Below are 24,464 nucleotides of genomic sequence, written 5' to 3' on the forward strand. Positions count from 1 at the left end.
GGTTCGTGAAAACATCTTTTGTGACCAAGAGGTATTTTGGGTCATTTTTCATTGCAGGTAAAGGTCCAAGCAAATCGACTGATAGAACATCTCCGAGTGCGTATGCTTCAATGTGTGCATATTCAATAGTCTTATGATTTGCGTAGTTCTTATTGACCTTACAGACAATACATACGTTGCAAATTTCGCGAATATACGCCAATGAATTGTTGTGATAAAATATCCTGCGAAATATTACGTCAAGTTTGGTAGATCCTACATGGCCATATACGCAATGTAGGTAATCAACAGTGTCATAGAAAAGCTCATTAGGCAGGCAGGGCACTTTTGAACCGTTTTCTAATTTTTTCATGAGAATTTTCTCCCCTCTGACATTTTTGAATATTTCAAATTTCGAAAGTTTGTTTTTCTGAGCATCTCTTTGCTTTTTATTATTCGCCGGGATACTTTCCTCAAGAATTTCAATGAGTTTTTTACACGTCGTGTCTGTCTGTTGATATGACGAGATGTTTCTGAGACGTTTATGAAGTTCAGGAATATTTTCAGCAAGAAATTTGACTTCCAGGGGTGCAATTCCTGTCTCAAATTCTTGTGAGTGAGGTTCCAATGGCTCAGTTTGAGGTTCAAATGGTTCCAGCTCTGTTGGATCTGAGTCATCCGGAATTTCAACATTGTGAACTTCTAATTCAGGTGCCTTTATTTTATAAAGGGCCTTGTTTGAAAAATTCATATCATAAATAATATCGTAACAATTTAGAACGGTTACCCAGTGAGCCGCTTTTCGGTGGGTTTGAGCAATTTCTCGAAATCGGTTGATTATTGGTAAAAGGTTAGATCTGACATGGACTCGTCGACCATGTAGCCACATTTGTAATTTTTGAACACATTTTACCAAACACATAATTTCTCGGTCAAATAAGGTGAAGTTTTTCTGGTGCTCTTTAAATGCTATCGAGATGAACATGATGATTCGTTTGTCATTCTCGACCATATAAAATAGTACTCCGTTCATCGAGTCATCAGAGAGTTGGGTGTCCAAGAACAGATCACCTTCCTTTGGAGCTTGTTGTAGTTTGAAGTCCTTCTTGAATTCAGCTTTCAAGGTCTCAAAGGCTTTTTGTTGTTTTTCTGTCCATTCGACAGGTACATCACCTTTCGTAAGATGGTAAATGGGGTTTACAATTTGGGAATATTCAGGAATAAAATCCCTGTAGAGGCCGGTATTGCCAACTAAAGCCAAAATGTCGTTCTTTTTGGATAGAGAGAATTTTCCTCGTTTAGTGTGTTTCTTTTCAAATTCCTCTAGTTTTCTAATTTTTTCACTTTGTTTTCCAATTCCTTTATCTGAAATTACGAAACCAAGATGATCAGCGCAATTTTTGAAAAATTGAGTTTTTGTTGGATTTAGCTTCAGACCGTGCTCTCTTATGAGGTGAAAGACTTTTTCAAGTCTTTTGATAGTTTCCTCAAAAGTTGTTCCTGATATTTTTATGTCGTCGACGTATTTTGTAATTCCGTCCTCATTTTCAATGACTTGATTAATCATGTGTACGAACTCACCTGATGAGATTTTGAGCCCATAAGGTAGCCTGGTGAATTCGTACACTTGCCCTTCAACTTGAAAAGCAGTAAATTTACGTGATTCCAAATCAAGTTCAAGTTGCCAAAAGCCTGCGGTGAAGTCGAGGGTGCAAAAGAACTTGTCGCCAGCATTGTCATAGAGCATGCTTGCGATTGTATTTGGCTCAGTTAAGACATTGACTAGGAATTTATTGAGTTCGTCAGCGTCGAGACATAAGCGAATATCTCCATTTTTCTTAACTACAGGTGCTAAGGTGTTAATATAGCATGAGTGTGAATACTCGATGATACCGAGAGCGAGCATTTTAGTTATTGCTTTGCGTAAAGCAGGCAATAATTTTTTGCTAGGTCGAAATTTTTCCCCTCTCCATGGTTGCAGGTGTGTGTTTCCTTCTTGAAACGTGAATTTAACCTGCTCTCTTGTGTATTTACCAGGGTTGAGGTCAAAAATATCGGCAAAGTGCTGCAGTCTATCGAATCCTCGGATCGCTTGTTGTAATGTAATTGATCCATTTTCAAGAGCCATATTCAGATCAGCCCATAGGTTTTCTTTAAAAGTACGTTGAGCCAATCTACGCTCTTCATGAATTTCTTGCTCAATGATCGTATAGTGAGTGTCAGACATATCTTCGGAAAATGTTTCATATTCTTGTTCGTTAGTAACCAACGAGAATACCGTCAATGCACTTTGAAATTCATCAGTGTGCATGAACGGTATTGTGAATCTTTCACAAAATTCTGGTCTACATTTTACGAGTCGTTTGGGGACATTCAATTTCATTTTTAAGTAATCCATTGTAATTCTGCCCAAAATAAATGTCTGACCTGGTGCGTCAATGATGTAAAATGGCACCTTTATCATTTCGTTTCCAAGTATCATTTGAAGTTCAATGATATGTGTCGCAGATGGAATTAGCGAATTATTGGCCAATCTGAGTTGGACTTGTTTTTTGAGTTTGATGAATTTCACCCAATTTGGAGCCTCTTCAAGGAATGTTTTGACCATTAAACGAGAGAGCACATTGGGAAGCGCCCCTGTATCAAGTTGTAACGCAACCTTTCTTGCGCCAATGGTGACTGGTATGACACACGCAGGGTCATTAGTTTTTTGAGTCACAAGTTGAGAGGAAGTTGTTGGGTCAGGCTCCTCGTTCTTGAGAGAAGTGTTGTCTATCGCATCAATGAACTTGATATTTTGTTTTTTCTTCATTTTATGGAAACGTTGTTCATTGATTTTTGCGACTAATATTTCACCCAAACTCATAGCTGTTGGTGAATCTGATAGAATTGCAGGGTCGTTATAGAGATTGCGAATCGCGTTCTTAATTTTTCTTTCTGGTTTGAGTCTATTGCCTAAATCTGTGATTTTGAGCGTTAAAATTTGATAAATTGGAGCTTCTGTTGTGTTTTCATTGGTGTCACTTCCCAAGTATTCTACTTCTGCTTGAGTGGGAAGTGTCGCCATTCTTTCTTTGAATGATTCGATTCGTGCTATCTCTGAGATGAGTAAATTGCGGACGTCGCGGTATTCCGTGATTGAAGGGAAATATCGTTTTATTGCGGAGACATAGTGAAATTTTTGTTCTATTGGCAGTAATTCTTTGCGTGCACCAACTCTGGGTCTGGTGTATTGTTTACCCTGACTATGAATAATTTCTGTTTCCAAAAAGCTCATAGCTGGCATACGTAAGAATTTTATCTTAGGATTGTTGGCTACACGTACATATATGTTCTTGAAGTCGACATAACGAGACAATTTTATATCATATTCATCTGGTGTGCGTGGTTTTACCAGAGGGAATAATAGAATTATGCTCTGTGCACCCTTGTCAAGTAATAAGTCGGTTATGTTGTGTAGCTGTTTTTCAATGATGTGATACGGTTTGCGCGAAAAATTGAATTCTAACTGACCTGCAGAGACTATAAAGTGAGATTTTTTCGGGAAATTAGCCCTCTGTAACCTACGGTGTAATTCTTCGAGGGCTAATTGATCGCGTAAATAGTCAGGTAAATGGTTTGATAACGTTACTTCGCCGCGTGCTATATAATGGCTCAACCCATCACCAACCCAAATATATTTTTCCAAAATTAATTCTGAGGGGGCTGTGAAGGCACTAGGAGTTGCCCCTCGGCTACCTAGTGGCTTTCGTTTCCCGAAGCAGAGCTTTCATCATCATCGGAGGGAGAGGTTGTCATTAATTGCAAGGCAGCAGTAATCGTTTGCAAATCTAACTCTTCCGGCGCATCTGCGAAGATTGTGTTCAACATGTTGCATGTCGCCACCTGATCATTTAAATCTTCTGGGGGTGGTTGGTTTACAACATATTCATCCAAATCTTGATCAAATTCTACTGCTTGTACGGCAGCCGCGGGTGTGTTAGATTGAGTTTTTGGTCTAAATCTGTTAATTGTCAAATTGCCATTTTTATCGATACCAAATGGCTTGGGTGTTGGATTTGAAGTAGTCGTATTTGGGTTTTTTACTTGATTGGGGTTTTGAAGTATCGTTTTCTGTTCTGGCTTATCCTTCGGAGGATAAGTCGTTGCAGGAAGATTCGACGAAGTTGGTGGTGAGAACGTAAATGGTTTTTCATTTTGAACTGGCTGGCGATTGTTGGTGAAATTTTCATTAAAATTTTTCGGAATCCCCTTCTGCGAGATGAGATTATAAATTGCCAGTAATTGCTCATTTGAAGGTGTGCCCTTATTAGTGTATCGCGAATTATTTACAGGCGCGGGTACGGGAGGGTCATCAAATTTACGTCTATAATTTCGTTGAAACCTAACAGGTACTTCATTTTCAGGATCGTATTGAATTCTAGCCAAATTGGACAATTTTTCAAGAAAATCATCCATAGACTGTCCCTCTTCCATTAGTCTAGTCTGGTAATTTTCTGGAGCTTTCCCTATCAGGATGTCGATAATTTCATCCTCACTTCTATGGCGATGATTTCGAAGTGATTTCGCCCATCTGGCCATTTTATTCGCCATATCTTTGAGGTCTTCCGCAGAGTTGAACTCATATCTGCAAGCTTTCATTGCTTCATTTTGAGCTCTGCGATCCCAGTAGAAGTCCAGAAATTTATTTTTCAATTCGCGGTAATTTCGTACGTTTCGTACAGTCTCAAGAAATGATTTACGAGTTTTTGTATTAATCACCCCTTTAAATGCCAGAATCTTATGTCTTTCAGCTACATTTGTTTCCGAAAAATACGCATCAAATTCGTCTAAGAATTCATGCGGAAAGTGCAGTTGGTCGTCTGTGAAAGTAATACCTGCACTTTTTATAGATCCTGCATCAATCGCGAGAGATTTAACTTTTGAGCCACTTGCCGAGGGAGTATATTGGATTTTCTCTTTGATGTTATTAATTTCTTCGACAATTTGAGCACAACCTTCGTCACGCTTTTTAGTTTCTTGACAAATTTTGTCAATTGTTTCAGAAATTCGTTGCAAGTCCAAAGTATTCCCTTTTGTGGCATTATTTGTTTCGATCAGAGCAACGCGAGTAGATTTTAATTTCTCTTTCAACTCATCAACCCAGGTTCCTGCTTCTTTTAGGTTGTTATGAGCTTGCGTCGCGAGATCAGCAAGCTTAGAGTTGACATAAATTCCAATTCCCTTTGCCTCGCATGCTACCTTTGTGGCATTTTGAATTTTATCTTTTTGATTTTCAAAATTCTTTTTCACTTCGGTATCAATTTTTTCATTCCAGTCCCAAGTTTTTTGAAAAATTGCAAATACTTGCTCGTTGGTAGTATCTTTAAAAAGTTCTGGTTCAAAGGGGCGAGAGTACTGTTGGGTACCTATCCCTTCGTCACTTGGGGTTTGTAAGTCACTCATATCCTCATATACATGCTCTTTAGCATATGCCTGAGAATGATCACTAAAGACGGAGTGAGTGGAATTTTGGCTATTTTCCTGTTCCATTTCACTGATGTTATTTAAAACCGATTTCCGATCACGTTTACGAAATTCGAAAAATTTACAAGGTTTTCTACTCACCCTACTGCGTGTGTTCAAAGCTGGAGGAGTGTTCATAGAATCACGAAATACTAAGTGCGAACGAAAGTCCAACGCGAAAGTCTAACTTGTTCAAAAGTCACACAGAGAATAGTTGAACTGATCAAATAGCTTGAGTTTATATAGTGTTTTTGGATGCCTATTTTGACAAAAAAGAGAAGTGGAAATCTGGAGGTTTGGTGGGAACTTCATTGTAGTCCTTTTCCCACAAAAGATCGTGAGAATTAAGCTCTATGTGCTTTCTCACGCTAAATTTTCTCGCTTTGGGTTATAAAAGTCTATTTCAAGCTCATTTTTCTCATTTTTGGATGAAATTTATAGCTCTGATGCATTTAGCTACTTGATTTATATTGGATCATCCCTATTTTTGACCAATAAATCCGTCAAGATGTTGTATTTTTGTCAGAAATAGTAGCAATTAATGTCTGGTATCTGCAATTTATGGTAGCAAGAATATTGTAAATGTGTAAGTTGGCTGAATTGTAAGAAACATAAATCTGTCAGAAAACAATCAAAAATATGAATTAATTGCACAAAAAATGGATCTGACTATTTAACTATTGTTAGTATGTGACTTCTATTTGGTTCTATTTGTAAGTATAGAAAAATAAAGACTGGCAGAATCAATAAATTTGAGAAGTTAATTGGATTATTTTAAGGGTTGTTAGTATATGTGTAAGCATAGAACAATGAAGCTGACAGATTAATGGCTAGATTTATTGAATTTTGGAAAAATTACTCGGAGTATTTGTCTATTGTTAGTATGTACACATGCATAGAACAATCAGGCTGACAGATTAATGATTGAATTAATAGATTTTGAAAAATGAATCGGAGCATTTAGCTACTGTATTTATGTCTGTTTTCGTTTTCTTATACTTGTAGGTATAAGAATAATAAAAATGTCAGAAAAATATTGAATGGTAATAAATTGTAAAAAACTGTCAAAATGTCAAGCAGAATATTTGAATTATTGCATGTTAATATTCTCCAGTCTCCTATGTGATCAGTATAGAAAAGCAAAAAATATTAAAACGTTAATTCAATTAATTATATGGCTATTAGTATGGTTAGTTTTTACATGCGAGAAAATAAAGGTAGCCTTTATGTATCTATGCTGTATACAGTAGTCGTTTACGTATTCGTTGCCGGGCATCTATATGCTCCAGCAACCAGGTGTAATAAAGTAGTTGAATCTAGACGTTTTTATTATATCCAAAAAATAGGTAAGAAAAAATGTAATCAAATGATGACATTTTTATTATATCAAAAAGGTGTTCTCAGGTATCCGAGAAGATTCTGTATGTTTTGGTTAAATAGGTGTAATAAAGTGACCAAATGGTGACAGTTTTTATTGCTAAAGCAATAAATGTCAACGCCTTGAACGAAAATGTTCGAGTCTCTTGCTTATTAATTTTTATGACTATCTACTGGCGCTATGATTTCGTGAGAATATTTCGGCTCGGAGATTTTAAACAAAGAATTCTATTCAAAAGTAAAGGCTCTGTAAGGCCATGGCACGTGTATGCGGCTATATGAGCTGGATACAAAGAAGATTCTCTATAGGTATGATATCTATGCATTTTATATGGAAAAAGATCGCGCTCTTTTCTACTGAGAACTTAGATATTTTTTATCCTATGATTTTTAAAAAGTTTCCTCGGAGATTTCGAGTCTTTGCAACGATCTTTTTGGGCTAGATTTTCGAAATTTTGAACTTACAGAGATTCAAAATAGAGTGAGCAGATAGATACTTTTTTACATAAAACGTAGCCAGTGTGGAATTCGATCAAATGACCCAAATCATGCAGGCTATTTGATCATTTTCTCACTGGTAACTTGAGAAGATTTTTACAGAAAGAAAATCAACGAACTATTTATAATCTGAACTTATTCCATTTTTCTACAGATTTTCGTCTGTAAAAAGGAAGAAATAAATTCGTTTCTAGGTACCTACTTGAATAAAATGAGCTAGACTGCTTATTTTACCTATACACCAAGCTGTTAAAATGTTACTAGGTACATAGAATAACTAGATTAAAGTGGCCAAAAAATTTTCATCAAAATTATGACATTTTGATGAGTTTAAAACTGGTTGGCCTCACTCAAGTTGTCATTGTACTCCATATGGGAGGAATGAGTTTGAGTGAATTTCTTCTCAACCTAACTATACTGACGTTTTCGGAATTTTGAACACTTTTGCTATGAGCATAAAAAGATCAAAGTTTTATGCTTTGCTTTTTTGTGGGTAATTTTGCACTTTTCTGCCAAGTTGTCAGATTTTCATCTTTGAACTTGGCAAAAAATAGCAATTTTGCCCTGATTTTAGGTCCGAATTCGTCAGATGGCTAATCTGTTCCATTTGGAACAAAATTAGCCTCGGAAGAATTTTTTTTCTTATTTGTGTTGTATTTTCAGAGTGAAGGAAACAATGGTCCTCCGAGCCGGATATAATTACCAAAAGTAATTATGTTTTTTCGATCGTTTTCGTAATGTTGGAAGTTCGTTCAGAAAGTTTTCGGTATAAGGTTTGAAACAGTTCACTCGCTCGTAAGGTATTTGTTTCGTTTTCGTAAGTTTAAAGTGATTCGTGCACCATGTCTGAACTTGGTGAAGATTTAGAGAAGTTGAAACGTGAAAAACGTTGCCTACTCCATTCGATGCGGTCTGATAAAGCGACGATTATTTCATTACTCGAGCAAACGGTATCTAATGATGTAATCAACGCGATTTGGGCGAATTTGGAGTCTTGGTCAAGCTGTATCGAAACGTTGCAGAAAGTAGACGATGCATTGATGGAATTTATCGATTATTCGAAAGGTAATGGCGATAAGGAAGAAGAGAAGATCTTGAAAGATTATAACGATTTTCGTAAAGATTTGATACTTTATAAAGGTAAATTTAAAACAGTTAAAGATACCTTGACACCGGTAGAATCGCCAAGACGAGGTAGAGCTTCGATGATGAATTCTACGTTTTTTGAAGCGCAATTGACCAATCCTGTCATAAGATTGCAAGACATTCCCGTGCCTGATTTCGACGGTACGATTGAAAGTTATCCAGATTGGTTCGCTGAATTCGAAAATATCGTTGATAAAAACGAAGATTTGAATGATTTCCAAAAGATGTATCTGTTGCGTCGATGTCTTACTGGTAAGGCGAAAAAGTACCTGATCGATTTTGGTACAAAGGGTGAATATTATTTGACGGCGATGGAATTTATTCACAAAAAGTTCAACAATCGGCGTCGTATTATTGCGGAACATTTTCATCAGCTGTATCATTTGCCTGTAATGAAAAGCTCAAATATGCGAGATACGCTCGATGACGTTCAACGAATTATTCGTGGTTTGAATGTATGCGGGATTCAGACTCAAGCTTTTTCCCCATTTATAACGTATATTGTGTCGCTGAAAATTCCTGAGAAGCTTCGGATTGAGTGGGAAAGCTCTCAACACGATTTTTCCTGTTACCCTCCGTTCGAAACAATGTACTCGTTTTTGATCGATAAGTGTTTTGCATATGAAACTGGTCCCAATCGAGACAAGGAGAAAGATTCGTCGAATGAATCTAAGGTTGCTACTGGTTCGTCGGTCAAAGGAAAACAGTCAGGTTCGAAACCATCGTCAGTTCCGGAAAAGAAGTCGTTTGCTGGTACTAAGGGTCAAGGACCACCGCCAAAAACGTCGAGTTCTCCGCCATCGTCGTTTCCGCCAATCGTCTGTGTTGGATGCGGCGAGCAACATTATCTCGATATGTGTAAGTCATTTTTGAACAAATCGATCAACGATCGTTTCGACTTTGTAAAAAGTAATCGTTTATGTTTACGGTGCCTTAAAACAGGCCATAATGTCGCTATGTGTAATCGTAATATCAAATGTAATTTGTGTAGCGGTAATCATCATAGATTGTTGCATAGGGAAACGGTTCGTTCAAATGTTCGAAATGAAGGAGCTGGTATGGATGGTTCTGGTAATGGTACGAGTACTGGTAATGCGAGTGGATCTACCGGCAGTGCTAATAGTGGTACGAGTGGACAGAGTAATAGCGGTTCGACTGCTACGTCTAGTTTAGGTAGCGTTTGTGCCTTAGGTTCGTCAAAGTCAGTATTTTTAGCCACTGCGGTAGTGAAAGTGCAAGGAGTAAATTGTACCGAAATGGGTAGAATTTTTCTAGATCAAGGGTCAGAAATGACGTTAATTACGCGTGAGTTCTGTGAACGAGCTAAATTGAAAATGGAAAGAAGTGAATCACCTACGATGTTAGTTGGTATTACGAATGATACGGTTCAACTCAACTATTGTGTTTCTTGTGTATTGCGTTCACGGTATTCGAATTTTAGTATTGCGATTAAGGCCGAAGTTGTTGAAAAAATTCCCTATGCGGTAAATAAGTCGAATGTGAAAAGCGTGATTGAGGGTTTTTCGTTGCAATTCGGAGAATCGACAGATCTTCCTTACAGTTCGGTTGATATTTTATTAGGCAGCGAGTACGCTGAGTTTGTTTTGAAGGATAAACGTCATTTTGTTGATGGTTTAGTTTTCAGAGAATCGTATTTTGGATATGTGATTTCGGGATCTGCTGAAAGGTGTTCGTTTTTCGGTCAAAAATTGTCTTTTTGCGGTATGTCGAATTTAGAGCTTTCTGAGCAGTTTCGCAAGTTCGTTGAAGTGGAAGAGATCCCTGATCCAAAAAAGGAAAAGATTGTAGAGCATGAATTGATCGATAAACATTTCGAAAGTACCTACTCGATTGATCAAGAAACCGGTAAATTTGTTGTTAGATTGCCCTTGAAGGAAAGTGTTAAAGTTTTGAATGGATCGTTCGGTAAAGTGTGTGCGATGTTGAAAAAATCGGAGATTCGTCGATCTGACGTTGTACAGAAGGCGTATGAAACGATTTTTGATGAATATTTATCATTGAAGCATATGACGAAATTGAGCGGTGAGCCTGATTTGAAAGCTTACTACATGCCACACCATGTTGTATCGAAAGGGGAAGACTCTCATCGGATTGTTTTTAACGCATCGTTTACGGATAATTCAGGTACTTCGTTGAATTCTCATTTTTTGGTAGGTCCGAAAGTTCAACCGGATTTGGCGGTAAATTTGATTCGTTTTCGTAGACATTTGATCGGTTTTGTGTGTGATATTTTTCGGATGTACCGTGATATTTTAATCCACCCTGATGATCGCATTTTTCAGCGTATTGTTTTCCGATTCAATTTTAATGATGAAATAGAAGTGTTCGAGCTGAATACTTTGGCGAATGGTATAGGACCAGCGTCGTATATCGCGCCAAAGTGTTTAGAAAAGGTCGCGTCGTTTATTAAGGATTCGGATAAAATGGTTAGCGATATTATTATGCGAGATTTTTATATGGATAATTTGGCTACTGGTACAGATTCGGTTGAGGGTGCTATCGTTATTAGTCGTCGAGTTCATGAAGTTTTAATGAAGTACGGTTTTCCACTTCGGAAATATCAGTCGAATTCGCCTGAATTTTTAGCTAAAATTTCGAGTGAATTAATCGATACTGTGAAAGTTTGTAATGGTAAGAAATTTGTTACGTTATTGGGTTTATTGTGGTATTTAGATCTTGATGAAATTGGTGTGGATATTCGTGAGGAGGTGCTACCTTCCATTGTGACAAAAAGAGTAATGTTGTCCATAATTTCTAAAACGTTCGATATTTTGGGAATTCTAACACCGGTTATGATTCGTGCTAAGCTTTTGCTCCAAGACCTGTGGAAAGAAGGTAGACTCTGGGATGAAGAAATTTCTGTTGAATTGAAGGGAGAGTTCGCTCAATTTTTATCTGATCTATTGCTTTTACGTTCGTACTCGATACCTAGATGTTATTTTCGTAATTGTGCAATTGTGAAGGTACAATTGATAGGATATTGTGACGCGTCGGTAAGAGCTGCGTGTGCCGTTGTTTATGTACGATCAATCGATCCCGAAGGTATTATTAGGGTCAATTTTGTCTGTTCGAAATCCAGATTAGCGCCTCCCAAGGGAGCAGTTATTCACCGAATGGAGTTAATTGCAGCAGTTTTATTGGCCAAATTGATTAAATTTGTAAGTTTAGAATTATGTATCGAAGAAATTTTCTGTTTTTCGGATTCTCAGGTGGTTCTGAGTTGGATTAAAATTGATCCGGTAAAATTGAAGCAATTTGTTTCTAACCGAGTGTCAGTTATTAAATCGTTAGTTGATAAAAGTCGTTGGTTTTATGTTGAAGGTTTGAAAAATCCTGCAGATTTGGGAACACGTGGTATAACGGCATCAAAGTTTTTGTCATCGGAATGTTGGTTGAAAGGAGCGAATTTTTTGCATGAAAATGAATCGTTTGAGCAGTATGTTTCAGTTGAATTCCATTTGGTCGAAAAAATTCCTGAAATGAAGTTAGAGAATGTGTGTAATGTAATCGCAATCGTAAATCATCCGGCTCGGAGGACCATTGTTTCCTTCACACGATAAAAAACCGATCATATTTAAAAAACTGTACAAAAAAATCTTTATTACACGGAAAAAAATGGTAACAAAGTAAAAAAAAAATAAACTTAAAGCGCTTACGCGCATACCGAGAATGCATCGAGCTACATTCGCATATACGTACATAATAATACGTAGTTAATGAAACGAAAACGCGATCGCCTCTATCGGCTCAGATAACTACACGAATATAGACGAATATTTCCGATTAAAAATATGATACCTATTTAGAACGAACGAAAATAGAACTAAAAACTACGTATACGATAACAGTAACTTTCATAGAAATGTCCGAAAATACACCACAAATGTGTTAGTTAGGTCCAGAAACAAGTAAATTGATTTTAAAAATATTTAAACTATTTCGATTCGGACTTGTACTGTTACGAATCGCGAGTCAAATGGTCTTATCTAGAATTTTTTTTTTTTTTTTTTTTTTTTTTTTTTAGTCCCTATTCTAAATTTTTGCACACAAAGGTGTTTGAAAAAATTTGTTCTATCGTTTATATAGACGTTTTTCAAGTTTTTATGTTATTTATGGAAATTTTTAGGTTGCTATTTCTCAAGGTTAGGCCCACATGATGGTAGAGTATCCACTTTAGGAGACAAACTTACCAATCGCTCATGGGGAGTACCATGATTCTCTGTGGGTAAAATATCCTTCATGAGAGTCTTATGAGAGTAGCAATTTTTTAGAATTTTAATTTGAGACTTTTCAAAAGTACACAATGAATGAGGTATCACCATTCTATTGTGATTCTCGAGATGACTATCACCCATGAGACTAGTCAGATTTTGCATCTTGCTCATTGGGGGAAGCCCTCTCGATTGGCACAATATAGCTGCGATCCTTTACTCATTACGTGAGACAGAGACTAGCAATTTTTATAAAGCCAAAGTTTTATTTAGATGAAACTTTGGTGATAATTTCGAGATTAATGTTCTCAGAAAATACACAGTAACCAGGGTACCACAATTCTACTGTGATTCTCAAGATAATTGTCTCCCTTGAGGCTAGTCAGGTTTTACACCTTGCTCATGAGGAGTTTTTTCTCAATTGGCACAATATAGCTGCAATACCCTACCCACCATGTAAGTCAGAGATTAATTTTTTACAAAGCCAAAATTTTACGTAGATTTTATTTTGATATTCTTTAGAAACACACAGTGACCAGGGCACCGCGATTCTACCATGATTCTCGAGATAATTATCTCCCTCGAGACTAGTCAGGTTTTACACCTTGCTCAGCAGGGAGTTTTTTCTCGGTTGGCATGATATAGCCGCGGAACCCTACCCACCATGTAGGTCAGTGAGTAGTAACCACTTTCGTTTTTTAAAAGAATTTATTATTTTGACTCGGACTTGTATTTTTACAAATCATGAATCGAAAAGTATTTTAGAATCTTTTCCTGCCCCTATTCGCAATTTATGCACGAAAGAGTGTTTGGAAAAATTCATTTTATGTACATAGAAATATACTACATTATTTTAGCATTGTGTTAGTAAGCATTATGTACTGAAACTTTTCTCACTAAAATATGAGCTATCATTTTACCTAAAGACCTATCTACGAGACTTCGAGGCAAAAAACGTATTTTTAGTGGAGTACAAGAGTTTAAAAAAAATCAAAACGAAAAAAAAAATCAAAAATTTTGGAAGGTTATAATTTAGATTAATTCAAAACGTAATTTTTAGTTTGAATAATGCTCATTTTTCAAGAGCTTTTTGAATTCAAGAAAGTTCAAAAATTAATTTTTTAAGATACAGTGGCCTTTGAGTTCAAAGGTCAAAGGCTTATCATTGAAACGTAATTTTTTAGCTTGAATTATGCTCGTTTTTCGAGCTTTTTGGATTCAAGAAAGGTCAAAATTTAATTTTTGTAAGACACTGTGGCCTTTGAGATTCAAAGGTCAAAGGCTTATCCTTGAAACGTAATTTTTGGCTTGAATTATGCTCGTTTTTCGAGCTTTTTGGATTCAAGAAAGATCAAAATTTAATTTTTGGTAAATTTAAATTTTTTAGTTTATGAGTTTTCGAAGATTTGTGGCATGTATGATTTTTTCTAGAGAGGTTCATCCACGTCAGGCGCCAGACTAAGTGATTAGTCAATTTTGACATGCAACATATCTTGGAAAATCATGTTTTTTCACTCGAATTGTGTTCTTTAGGAGAACCATTTGGAATTCGAGTTTGACAAAATTTGAAAAAATCGAAAAGTTTGAAGATTTTGGAAAAAATTTAGATTTTTAAGGGTGGGTATTTTAGTAAGTCGGACTGAAAATTTTGCAATTTTCGGAAGAATTACGCGGAAGTTAGGCGCCAATATGATAGAGTGAGATCAGGCATGATTGATATAGATGGTTATTGTCATAATTCCTACCTACGTGATTGAGTCAAGAAATATTCCCTAAGGTAGTGAATTTACGCCTCGCCAGGTTAGCTCAAAATATCGGAGAGGTTTCAGTCATGCAGCTCATTCTTCACAGAAATAATCTCTAATTACCAATAAAACTCATATTAATTACACTAAAGTGATAATATGTTTATTGTTAATCAGAAATAATGAAATCAAATACATATTAAAATGGGTATAAAGATCAAAGAGTATAGAATAACTATAGAGTTATTTTATAATAGGTACATGCACAAGCTTATACCATACGACACGCGTTAGTTAATTACAGAGGATGGGTAATTAAGTACCCTAGAAATTGCATGCAATTTCGGAAATAGTGGTGAAGTTACTCACCAAGGCTCACATAATGTCCGCTTCTACTGTCTCTTTCAGGGTGGCTCACTAATACTAGGCCGGTCGACAGCAATGTATTACACGAGGTACCTATTCTTCTAGGATAATCATCGATGGCCAGCATAATCGGATGATTTCCGGTGTGAACGCGATTAATTATGTATACGATAATGTAAATCACGAAAACGAGAAACATATTAACCACTAAAAGTGGGCGAAGATTGAATAAAAGGGATGAACGCCCTATAGAGGACTTCATCTACTCGTATCTACATAAGTACACTTTTTGACCAAGAACCACTCTTCGCGACGAGCTTTGTTCAAGTTCAACTTGATTAAAATACATCTAGTTTGGCTCGCGTCCGTGTTGCTCTATTTATACTATTTTTGGGTGCATCGGATGCGTTCTATGCGTTTGCTGCGCGCGATTACGTTATAGCTACGTAGTAGGAGTAGCACAGTAGTAGGAGTTAACACATTACCGAACTTGCAGTTTAAGGGAGTTATTTTATTCATCATCTCTATGGTGATGATTAATTTAATCATCGCTTAGGCGATGAAGGCATATTTCCTCATATCAGACTCCCCAGAACATACTTTTCAAGAAAATCTAAAAAAAAAAATTTTCAACTTTTACTGTAGTTGCTCTATTTTTTTGACCTCAGATTTAGGACTTATTTTATAAGTTAGTGTAATACTATTAGGTATATTTTGATATGTTGAAAAATCATGTAAATACCTGTCAATGTGTAATGATAAAATTTTTTCGTGTTTGCAGAAGAAGACATAATTCTTGATCCAGGTAAGAAATTTCAATTCATGAAAAATTACCTACAGTCTTCTCTGCCACATAGTGGAATTCAATGTTACTCAATTCTTGTGCAACCTTTTTACACTTTCAGATAATCTTTTCACTGCGAATGAAAGTAAGAAATTTGAATTTGCTTCTAAACAAGATTGTTGTTATTATTCAGTATGGTGGGTCCGCCCCCGCCCAAAAAAAAGTCGGCGGGTTTTGACCGAGTAACGTTTTCTCTATCCTGTCGCATTGCCTTCACGTGTTTTGGGAAAAATGATCCAGTTACAAGTGAAAGTACATTGAGATTCTGTGTCGATCTATGCTATTTTCATCAAAATTAAACCCACTTCATGGAGTTCTACAGTCAAACGGTAGAAAATTTCCAAATACTTACGTTTTTCTGTTTTTCTCGATTATTTTGAATTTAGCAATAATGTTTGAAAAATTGTTATCACTGCGTTTCACAATGTTTGCTTTACCTATTTAGAAATACCTAAACGATTTGCAAATTTTCAACTGCACTGTAGAATCCTAAAAGTTGTCTTGGATTTTGATGGTATTGACGTAGGTCGATGCAGAATCTCAAATAGGTTTTATCTTTTGGCTCGGGATAATTTTTTTCTAAAACGGACTGAGTATAGGGGCTAGAGCGAAATAATCATTTTGAAAATGCACCTTCTTTGAGCATCCATATCTCACCTTCATGGGCACATCTGGAGTTAAATTTTTTTCCGAATGACTTTTCAACTCAAAATAATGGTCTCCACTGATTGCTTTCAGCTGTATTCAATGACGACAACTATAATAGCGATGATGATGATGATGATGATAATCCCGGATGGTGGTAAGAAATTGGGATTTATTCATAATTTTAAACAAGTCATCTATGTACTTTTTCGTTTACCCATAACAATTCCATGTACCTATTTGAATGATTACTTATACCTATGTCATATGTGTCAGGTGAAGGCGACAGTGATGGGGGCTACTATGCAAGCAATTGATTAATTTTCAATCCTTTTACCAATAGCCACCATAATAACTTCTCGTATTAGAAACTTGTAAATATTAAAGTAATAATCTATTTAGAAATTAAGTATGGTAGGTGCACAAGTAGGTATACATACCAATTTTAAATATAAGTTATAAATTAAGTTTGTCAGCGAGGTCTGTTGTGATAAAGTACATACGAGTGATAGTCAATATGTACCTTAGTTTCACATGGCTGAAAAATTGTAAACGCGTGGACATTTTTTGACCAAAATTGGAGGAAATACATATAGTTCAAACATTCGACCAGATCTGACAAATTTTGTTTTGCATTTGGGTGCGTTGTTTGTATTTTACAGCGTGATTAGTAAAGTGATGATAAAAAAATTCCATCCAAATGTGGTATTTGGTCAAAAAAAAATTTATAGTTGCAATAATTATGACTAAAATTCATCAAGAATTACTCAAAACATATTACCATACTAATGTTATTTCAAGTTAGGGCGTTATTTAGCGCTTTAAATTGTTCATGTGATGGTCGCAAAATTTCGGTGCTGAGTGAGTCTCAACAATGCAGACATTCAGCAAATATAATCTACCTACTTCATTTGGATTTTGCTTGAATCAAAATAATGTTAGGTAGTATGTTATGTTTTGAGTGGTTCTTAATCAATTGAGGGGCTAATGGCAAAAGTCGCCTTAGTCAGAAGTGATTTTTGTACAAATCAATGAAAACGTTGTTATTGTACTTCAATGGTAATGTAAAAACTCTATGGTCAAGTATTAAAAAACATCTTCAACTATCCCAGAATGCATTAGAATACTCATTTTTCCCTTTAAAATTGATGAACTATGAAAAATGTTTAAAGTTGTGTGAACAAAAAAATGACTAAGGAGGTTTTCACCATTAGCCCTTCAATTTTCCGATGAATTTTTCTTTTGTTAGCTTGAAAAATCAATTTTTTCTAAAATATAATTTTTGAGCGCTGTAAAATACAAACAACGCACCCAAATGCAAAATAAATGTTGTTGGATCTAGTCGAATGTTTGAACTACAGTTGAAGATTGTTATAACGCTTTTGGTTATAATTCTGATTTCCTCTGGTCCCTAGACAACCCCATTTAAACCAATGTAAAATTAATCACGATATAACGCTCATGAGCGATTATAAATCGCGTTTTAACACTATAAAATTCAGAAAAAAATCACATTTTTTTACAATTTTGACAGCAAAAAAAAAACAATTTTTTGTGACAAAAAAGCTTACTTTCATGCAAAAAATTCCCAGTTTCTGAAAACTGTACTTGTGACAATAGTTTTTTTTTTTTTGCAATTTTTGCAGTTTTGATTTTTAAAAAAGTAAAAAAAAAAGAACTTTTATGGCAAACTAATGCCAAAAAATCTGTTTTTTAACTTTCAACTGTTTCAGTACATATAAACAAGTAAAATTATTTTCAATTTTGGCCAAAAAAAAGGAAGTTTTTTTGATAATCTTATCAAACTTTAGTAGAAACTTGATTACAATTCTAACAAAAAAGGTAGGTCTGTAGCTCAGGAACGTGTTTTTTCAAAAGAAGAAATTGTAATGATTAAAAGAATGGAAATTGAATGGTTTCAAACAACTGCAGGTAAATAATTGAGCTTTTCAATATCACCAAAAGTTTTTAAAAAATAAATTCATTTAAGTAGGATTTTAGTCTATGCAATATGCATGTCCCCAGCTGTTCAAAATTCAAAATAAAGTTCACGTTTCCACTTCTTTTATTACGCTCTTTTGCATTAAATGAGAATTCGCGGTATTACAGTGATCAGTGTTAAAAACAAATCTTTTGCTTATAACGCGTTTTGACTTATAACGCTCTTTTTTTCTGTCCATTGAAGAGCGTTATAACGAGGTTTTACTGTATACCTATTTCCTCCAATTTTGGTCAAAAAATGTCCACGCATTCATAATTTTTCAGGCATGTGAAACTTACATATTGACTATCCCTCGAAATTCTACTGATTAAATTTTGATTACCTCGAACTTGAATCAATAAATAAATCAGCAGTTAGGTACCTATATTTCAGATTTTTTCACATAGAATTCTGAAAGCGTATTCCCTAATTAGATTAGTGAAATACCTAAGAACCTATTTAACATCAATCAGTGTTTTAGAGATGAAGTTTTCAGAATTGTATCTAAAATAATGGTGTAAATCTGTTGAAATAAAGATCATATCACATTTTGTCGTTAACTTCTTAGGGCAAAGAACAATTGTGCTTTGCATTCTGAAAGATGTTCAGTTATCTTAAAAACGTACAATTTTCGGTGACTTTTCAAAATTTTATATATGTACCTACTACATATTTAGGGGAGCGTAAGGGGGTTTTGAGAAATTGTAAGCAGAAAAAATTAGTTCATATTCGGGTTCAGCTAGCGACCTCAAAAACATACTATTCAATTGTATATCACTCGACTTATTTTCAAGATTTTTTAAAAAATTTGACCTCCTTTTTGGAGCACAGCGGGACATTGAGGGGTGCGGTTGGATCAAAAAAATAAGTTCATATTCGTACTCGCAGTGACCTCAAAAACATACCATTCGATAAATCAATCTACTTTTTCGAAATTTTGGCCCCCTTTTTGGGATACAGCGGGACATTGAGGGAGTGGATCCTAAGAATAAATTGGTTCATATTCGTACTCAGCAACCTCAAAAATATACCATTCGATATATCACTCGACTTTTCACGATTTTTCAAAATTTTGACCCCCTTTTTGGAGCACAGCCCTCATAGAAAATCACTACTAGCGACTTCAAAAAATTACTAGCGTTTCTGAAAAAGTTACTAGTGATACTGAAAACGTTACTAGCGCTTGTACTGACACTACTAGCGCTTGTACTGACGCTACTAGCGACCAACTTGACACTACTAGCGATCAACTCAACACTACTAGCAACCAGCTCGACACTACTAGCGACCAGCTCGACACTACTAGCGACCAGCGCAACACTACCAGCGACCAGCTCAACACTACTAGCGACTAGCTTGACGCTACTAGCAACTGATTCGGTGCTACTAGCGATCAGCTTGGCGCTACTAGCGACTGTCTCATCATTGCTAGTGAATGATTTAACGCTACTAATGACCAAGCCGACACTATAGTAACGATTAAACTGACGCTACTAACAGCTATGGCAGGTACCTACAATTGGTGAAAAATAAAAATTAAAGAATTCCCAAAAACCATGTTTTTTTTTGAAATTATGAATTATTGAAAAGTTTCCGCTTGGGCCAGATCATTTTCCTTTTTCTTTCTCCGGCCAAAATTAGATAGTAGCAAAATTGACTTCTCACATCACAAATAATGCGATTTTTTTACTTGATTTTTTTTTAAAAAAAGGGTCCTCTGCTGCATTTCAGTCAAACTACCAGAAATAACAATCATTTAACATTTCAATTTTTTTGCATAAATAGAAATTATATCCTGAAAAAAATGAAGAATTGTCAATTGTCAAGAGCTTTTGTCATGGCTTGCTCAGTTGTTCGGGCCCCATTTATATTTTTATTTTTAAAATTCGGAGAGGGAGGGGAGGGGAGAGGAACGGAAAAAAGTCCATGATTTTTGCTCCAGTCGAAAAATGAAAAAAAAATTCCAGGTACCAGCCCCCTCGGAGGGGGAGGGGAGGGGAGAGGAACGGAAAAAAGTCCATTTTTGCGAATAAAGCCTAAACTCCAGTCGAAAAATGAAAAAAAAATTCGAGGTACCAGCCCCCTTGGAGGGGGGAACGAGGGTAAGGGGACGAAGGGTCCATTTTCGCAAAGAAATATCGAATACGAGTGTATGATATCCATTTAATTTTTATCTAGAAATATCAACACACCAAAAACTCAGTTTTAATTTTGTAAAAAATCATCAAACTTGAAATTTTTTAAAGTCTAGAGTGCTAAAAAGTGCATATAAATGTTTCAAACACCTCATCTTCCAACTTCCCCAGTGGCCTAGTGGGTTAGGCAGGTGACTAGAGAGTGAGAGGTTGAAGGTTCAAACCCCACCCCAGGCATGACATTTATTTTGATTTTCAAAATTTTTTTGGGGAGAATTTGTTGGTTTAGGAGGGTCTACGAGTAAATAGCTGCCCTTAACATGTTTTTGCCATGATTTTCAGTGCAAAATGCGCAAATTTGCGCGTATCACTACTATTGACAAACGTTACAAGTCATTAGTAACGTCTGTCAGTAGTAGTGACGCTACTAGCCGAAAAAGTTACTAGTGTTTTTTTTTAGTAATGACGCTAGTAGTGATTTTCTATGAGGGAGAGGAGCTTTGAGGGGTCGAACCCAGAAAATAAGTTCATATTCGTATTCAGCTACCTCGGAAACACACTATTCGATATTAGATTCGTTTTTTAATATGTGATTCAGTTGTGTGTTACGTACTTGAAAAATCCAGCATCCCCCACCAACCCCTTAGGAGGGTTGACGACCAATCAACGGTGGTTTGATTAATAGTTGGAAGAGTAGAGTTCGTAAAAAAATGTGAGCGAAAACGAATGATATTAAGTAGTAACTTTGATTAATTCATTGGATTGACCTTCTTTGAAACACCTACTCTTTCCACCCCTTTTTTTAAACACCCCCTTTGAGGATATGTATCGAGCGTAGTATCAAATTGCCGATAACTTGAAGGGGAACATTTTCAGTCATGGTAGTTTTTCTCGTAAATATAATATTTGCGGAGTAAATCACAAAAAACGTGAATTGGAACTGGTTTTAGCCTCCTAAAAAATTTAGCTCCAGGGGTAGGAGAGTCGGCTTATTTCTGGTAGTTCAAAGGGTCCATCTGAACACTTTCCTGTTTCTTTTTTAAAACCGCTATTTGCCCGCTCTAATACTTACAGCGCATCGAATATTTTTCAAACATCCTGAATCGAGTGCGATTTTTGACTTGAGACAGTAGGTACCTAAAATTTTTCAATTTTCTGAATTTTTACATTCGAATGAATATCTGCTGTTTTCGGTGTGTTCCTAACAACAAATTTTCAACAAAAAACGAAACTTGAGTTAACATTACGCAATACCTACGTCTATGTAAGTAGAGGTAGGCTAAAATCAACTACCTACGTCTATGTAAGTATACTAAAATCAACAAACATTTTTTCAAAATCAGATGATTCTGTTTATCCAGACTGTATCGCGATGTGCTTGTGCCTACGTATTGCGTGTGGTTGAAAGAATTTTATCATTGTTCTGAATAATACATCAGTTTCAAGTTGAACATTTTATACCTATTCAAAATGTGGAATAAGACGATACTCGAAATTTTGTTTTTTACACTCTGTAAGTATAAAATGGACGTAATGTACATAGGTACCTTTATACGTAAGGTCTCGTCTATGGATTGCTTATTACCTTTATGGTACCTATCTTGATTAATATACATACTGGAATTTTTCAAAAATAGGTTTATATTCCATCATGTTTGTTAAAGGGCACCGAAGTAACGGTGAGTAATTACACAATCAAACATCCCTTACCAATTTTATGCATAGACCTACTTGAATCCATATTAGTTGGATTTAGAAGTACCAAATCGATTATTCTACTGCTGAATGATTTAATTTGCTTAAAACAATATAAATTCTGTGCTATTTTTTAATGTTTGCTGGTGCAGAAAATGATGTGTCAGAAAACGGAGATAATCATGTTGCTGTTAGTGAACATAGTAAGCATTTTGATTTATTGTTTATCCAATAAATTAAGTTCATTAAGTAGGTACAATATATTTTTTCGTGTTTTCAGACACTAAAGATAACAACATAAGTCCGAGTAAGAAATTTGAATTCATGAAAAATTACCTACAGTCTTCTCTGGCACATAGTGAAATTTAATGTTATTCAATTCTCATGCAACCTGTTTACATTTTCAGATAATCATCACACTGTGAATGAAAGTAAGAAATTCGAATTTGCTTCTAAGCAAGATTGTTGGTATACATATTCATTATAGTGGGTTCTCCCCCCCCCCCCGAAAGGGTTGGTGGGTCAGGCCAAGTAAAGGGTTCGAAATTACGAAAAAATTAGAAAATTGGGCTTTTGAGTAGGTATTAGCGGAAAATTTTATTGAACTAAAAATTTGGTAGAATGGAGAGTCTTTCAGATGCTAATAAACTGTAAAAAGATTTTTAGTGGGGTTCAAAGGGGTAACTTCAAAATGGCGGTTCCAAAATTTTCCAAAAATTATTCCCCCTCCATTTTTGCCTTCGAAAGTCGAAAATAGGAAAAAACACCTCGAATAACGTTTATCGAGTTCAAACAGATATTTTACCTACGCGAAAAAAGTTTTTGAAAATAATACTCAGTGGTTTCTAAAATTGTTTTCTTATTCACAACTTTGGGAACCCCTGGAGCCCAAAATATGGTCATTTTGGGTTAACCAACCACGGGTTCGTATTTGAGACATTTTAAGAGTGGTCGAGTCGATAACTGTCTGATGCCAAAAAGATTGTTCAAAAATAGGTAAAATAGTCAACTTAATTAGTAAGTATACTATCTATTAGTTGATAAATTGAAAAAGCATTTAAATATCTACCTATGTACCTGTCTATATTGTGTAGATAATGAGAAAAAATTTTCATGTTTGCAGGCACTGCAGATATCGACGTAGATCATGATCCAGGTAAGAAATTTGAATTCATGAAAAATTCCCTACCTTCTACTGCAGTCTTCTCTAATACAAAGTGAAATTCATGTTACTCAATTCTTATGCAATGCCTGTTTACACTTTCAGATAATCCATTCACTGCGAATGAAAGTAAGTCGCGATCTACGTAGGAGGCAATAAGCAACAGCAACAAGCAACTTGGAACCCTACTTGGAACCAGGCAACATAATCAAAATAGTTTGATTATGTTGCCTGTGTTGCCTGGTGTTGCCTCAAATTTTTTTTGTCTAATCATTGAACAGTTTACCGCTTTTTTTGTGTGACTAGCATTTTGTCTGTTGTCTGTAGTGATCATTTTAAAATTTTAATATAATTAGAATATTTTTTCATTTAATTTAGTTGAAGTAATTTTACAAATTTTTACATTTTTTTGGCATTCTGCAGAAAATTTGCGTAGTAAGTTGCTCTCATTATGTAGGGAAGCTTTTTGAAAAATCACCCAAGTTGCTTCAATTTTGTCAAAATTGCTTGTTGCTGTTGCTCGTTGCCAGGGCTGGTGAACAGAACAGAACAGAACACTATGAACAGAACGATAAACAATAAAATTTTCAAATTTTCTGAACGTTACCCGAACAGAACGATATCGTGCTCTGAACAAATGAACGCTAACTGAACAGAACGATTCAATGGTCTAAACAAATAAACAAAACCAGAACAGAACAATATGATTTGATGTTCATGAACAGAACAGAACAGAACAGAACAGAACATTATTGTGTTTTTCAAATTTCAACTAGGTATGTTGATTTTTGATTGAATTCCATTTTTTCAATTTTTATTTAGGTAGGTACGTATTGTTTGTTAATTTTTCACAGTCACACATTACTTATTATTGTTGTGTTTTTGTGATTTAGTCTGCCACTTTTTTTTTTTCAATTTTTGAATTCAATTTGCCTACATTTGAATCATTTTGCATGCAATTTTATTACTTCGTTTCTCTAACTCTATCTTTTTGTTAAATTTTCATTTTTACCCACCTACCTATATTTTGATTGGTTCATTTGTTTTTCATTTTATACTTAAATAAAGGGTCTATTTTGTGATTCTGTGAAAGCAAGAAAAGAAATCAAAAAATCAAAAATATTGAAAATTTATTCAAATATGTATCTGTGATT

The 24,464-nt window shown here is 35.4% G+C and overlaps 2 protein-coding genes across 6 annotated transcripts in view; one reads left to right on the forward strand and one right to left on the reverse strand.

The window, feature by feature from the left end:
* The window catches only part of LOC135846366 (V(D)J recombination-activating protein 2-like), a 29,820-nt gene extending 10,960 nt beyond the window's left edge, over positions 1–18,860 (forward strand). The window contains exons 5-8 of the mRNA XM_065365416.1: positions 15,630–15,653; positions 15,754–15,777; positions 16,431–16,494; positions 16,614–18,860. Of these exons, the coding sequence (XP_065221488.1) occupies positions 15,630–15,653; positions 15,754–15,777; positions 16,431–16,494; positions 16,614–16,617 (116 nt within the window). The 3' untranslated portion in view covers positions 16,618–18,860. The remainder of the gene's footprint in view (positions 1–15,629; positions 15,654–15,753; positions 15,778–16,430; positions 16,495–16,613) is intronic.
* The window catches only part of LOC135846364 (uncharacterized), a 130,438-nt gene that overhangs the window by 84,396 nt on the left and 21,578 nt on the right, over positions 1–24,464 (reverse strand). The window lies entirely within an intron of this gene.

The sequence above is a fragment of the Planococcus citri genome, chromosome 5 (genome assembly GCF_950023065.1).
Source record: "Planococcus citri chromosome 5, ihPlaCitr1.1, whole genome shotgun sequence".
Lineage (NCBI taxonomy): Eukaryota > Metazoa > Arthropoda > Insecta > Hemiptera > Pseudococcidae > Planococcus > Planococcus citri.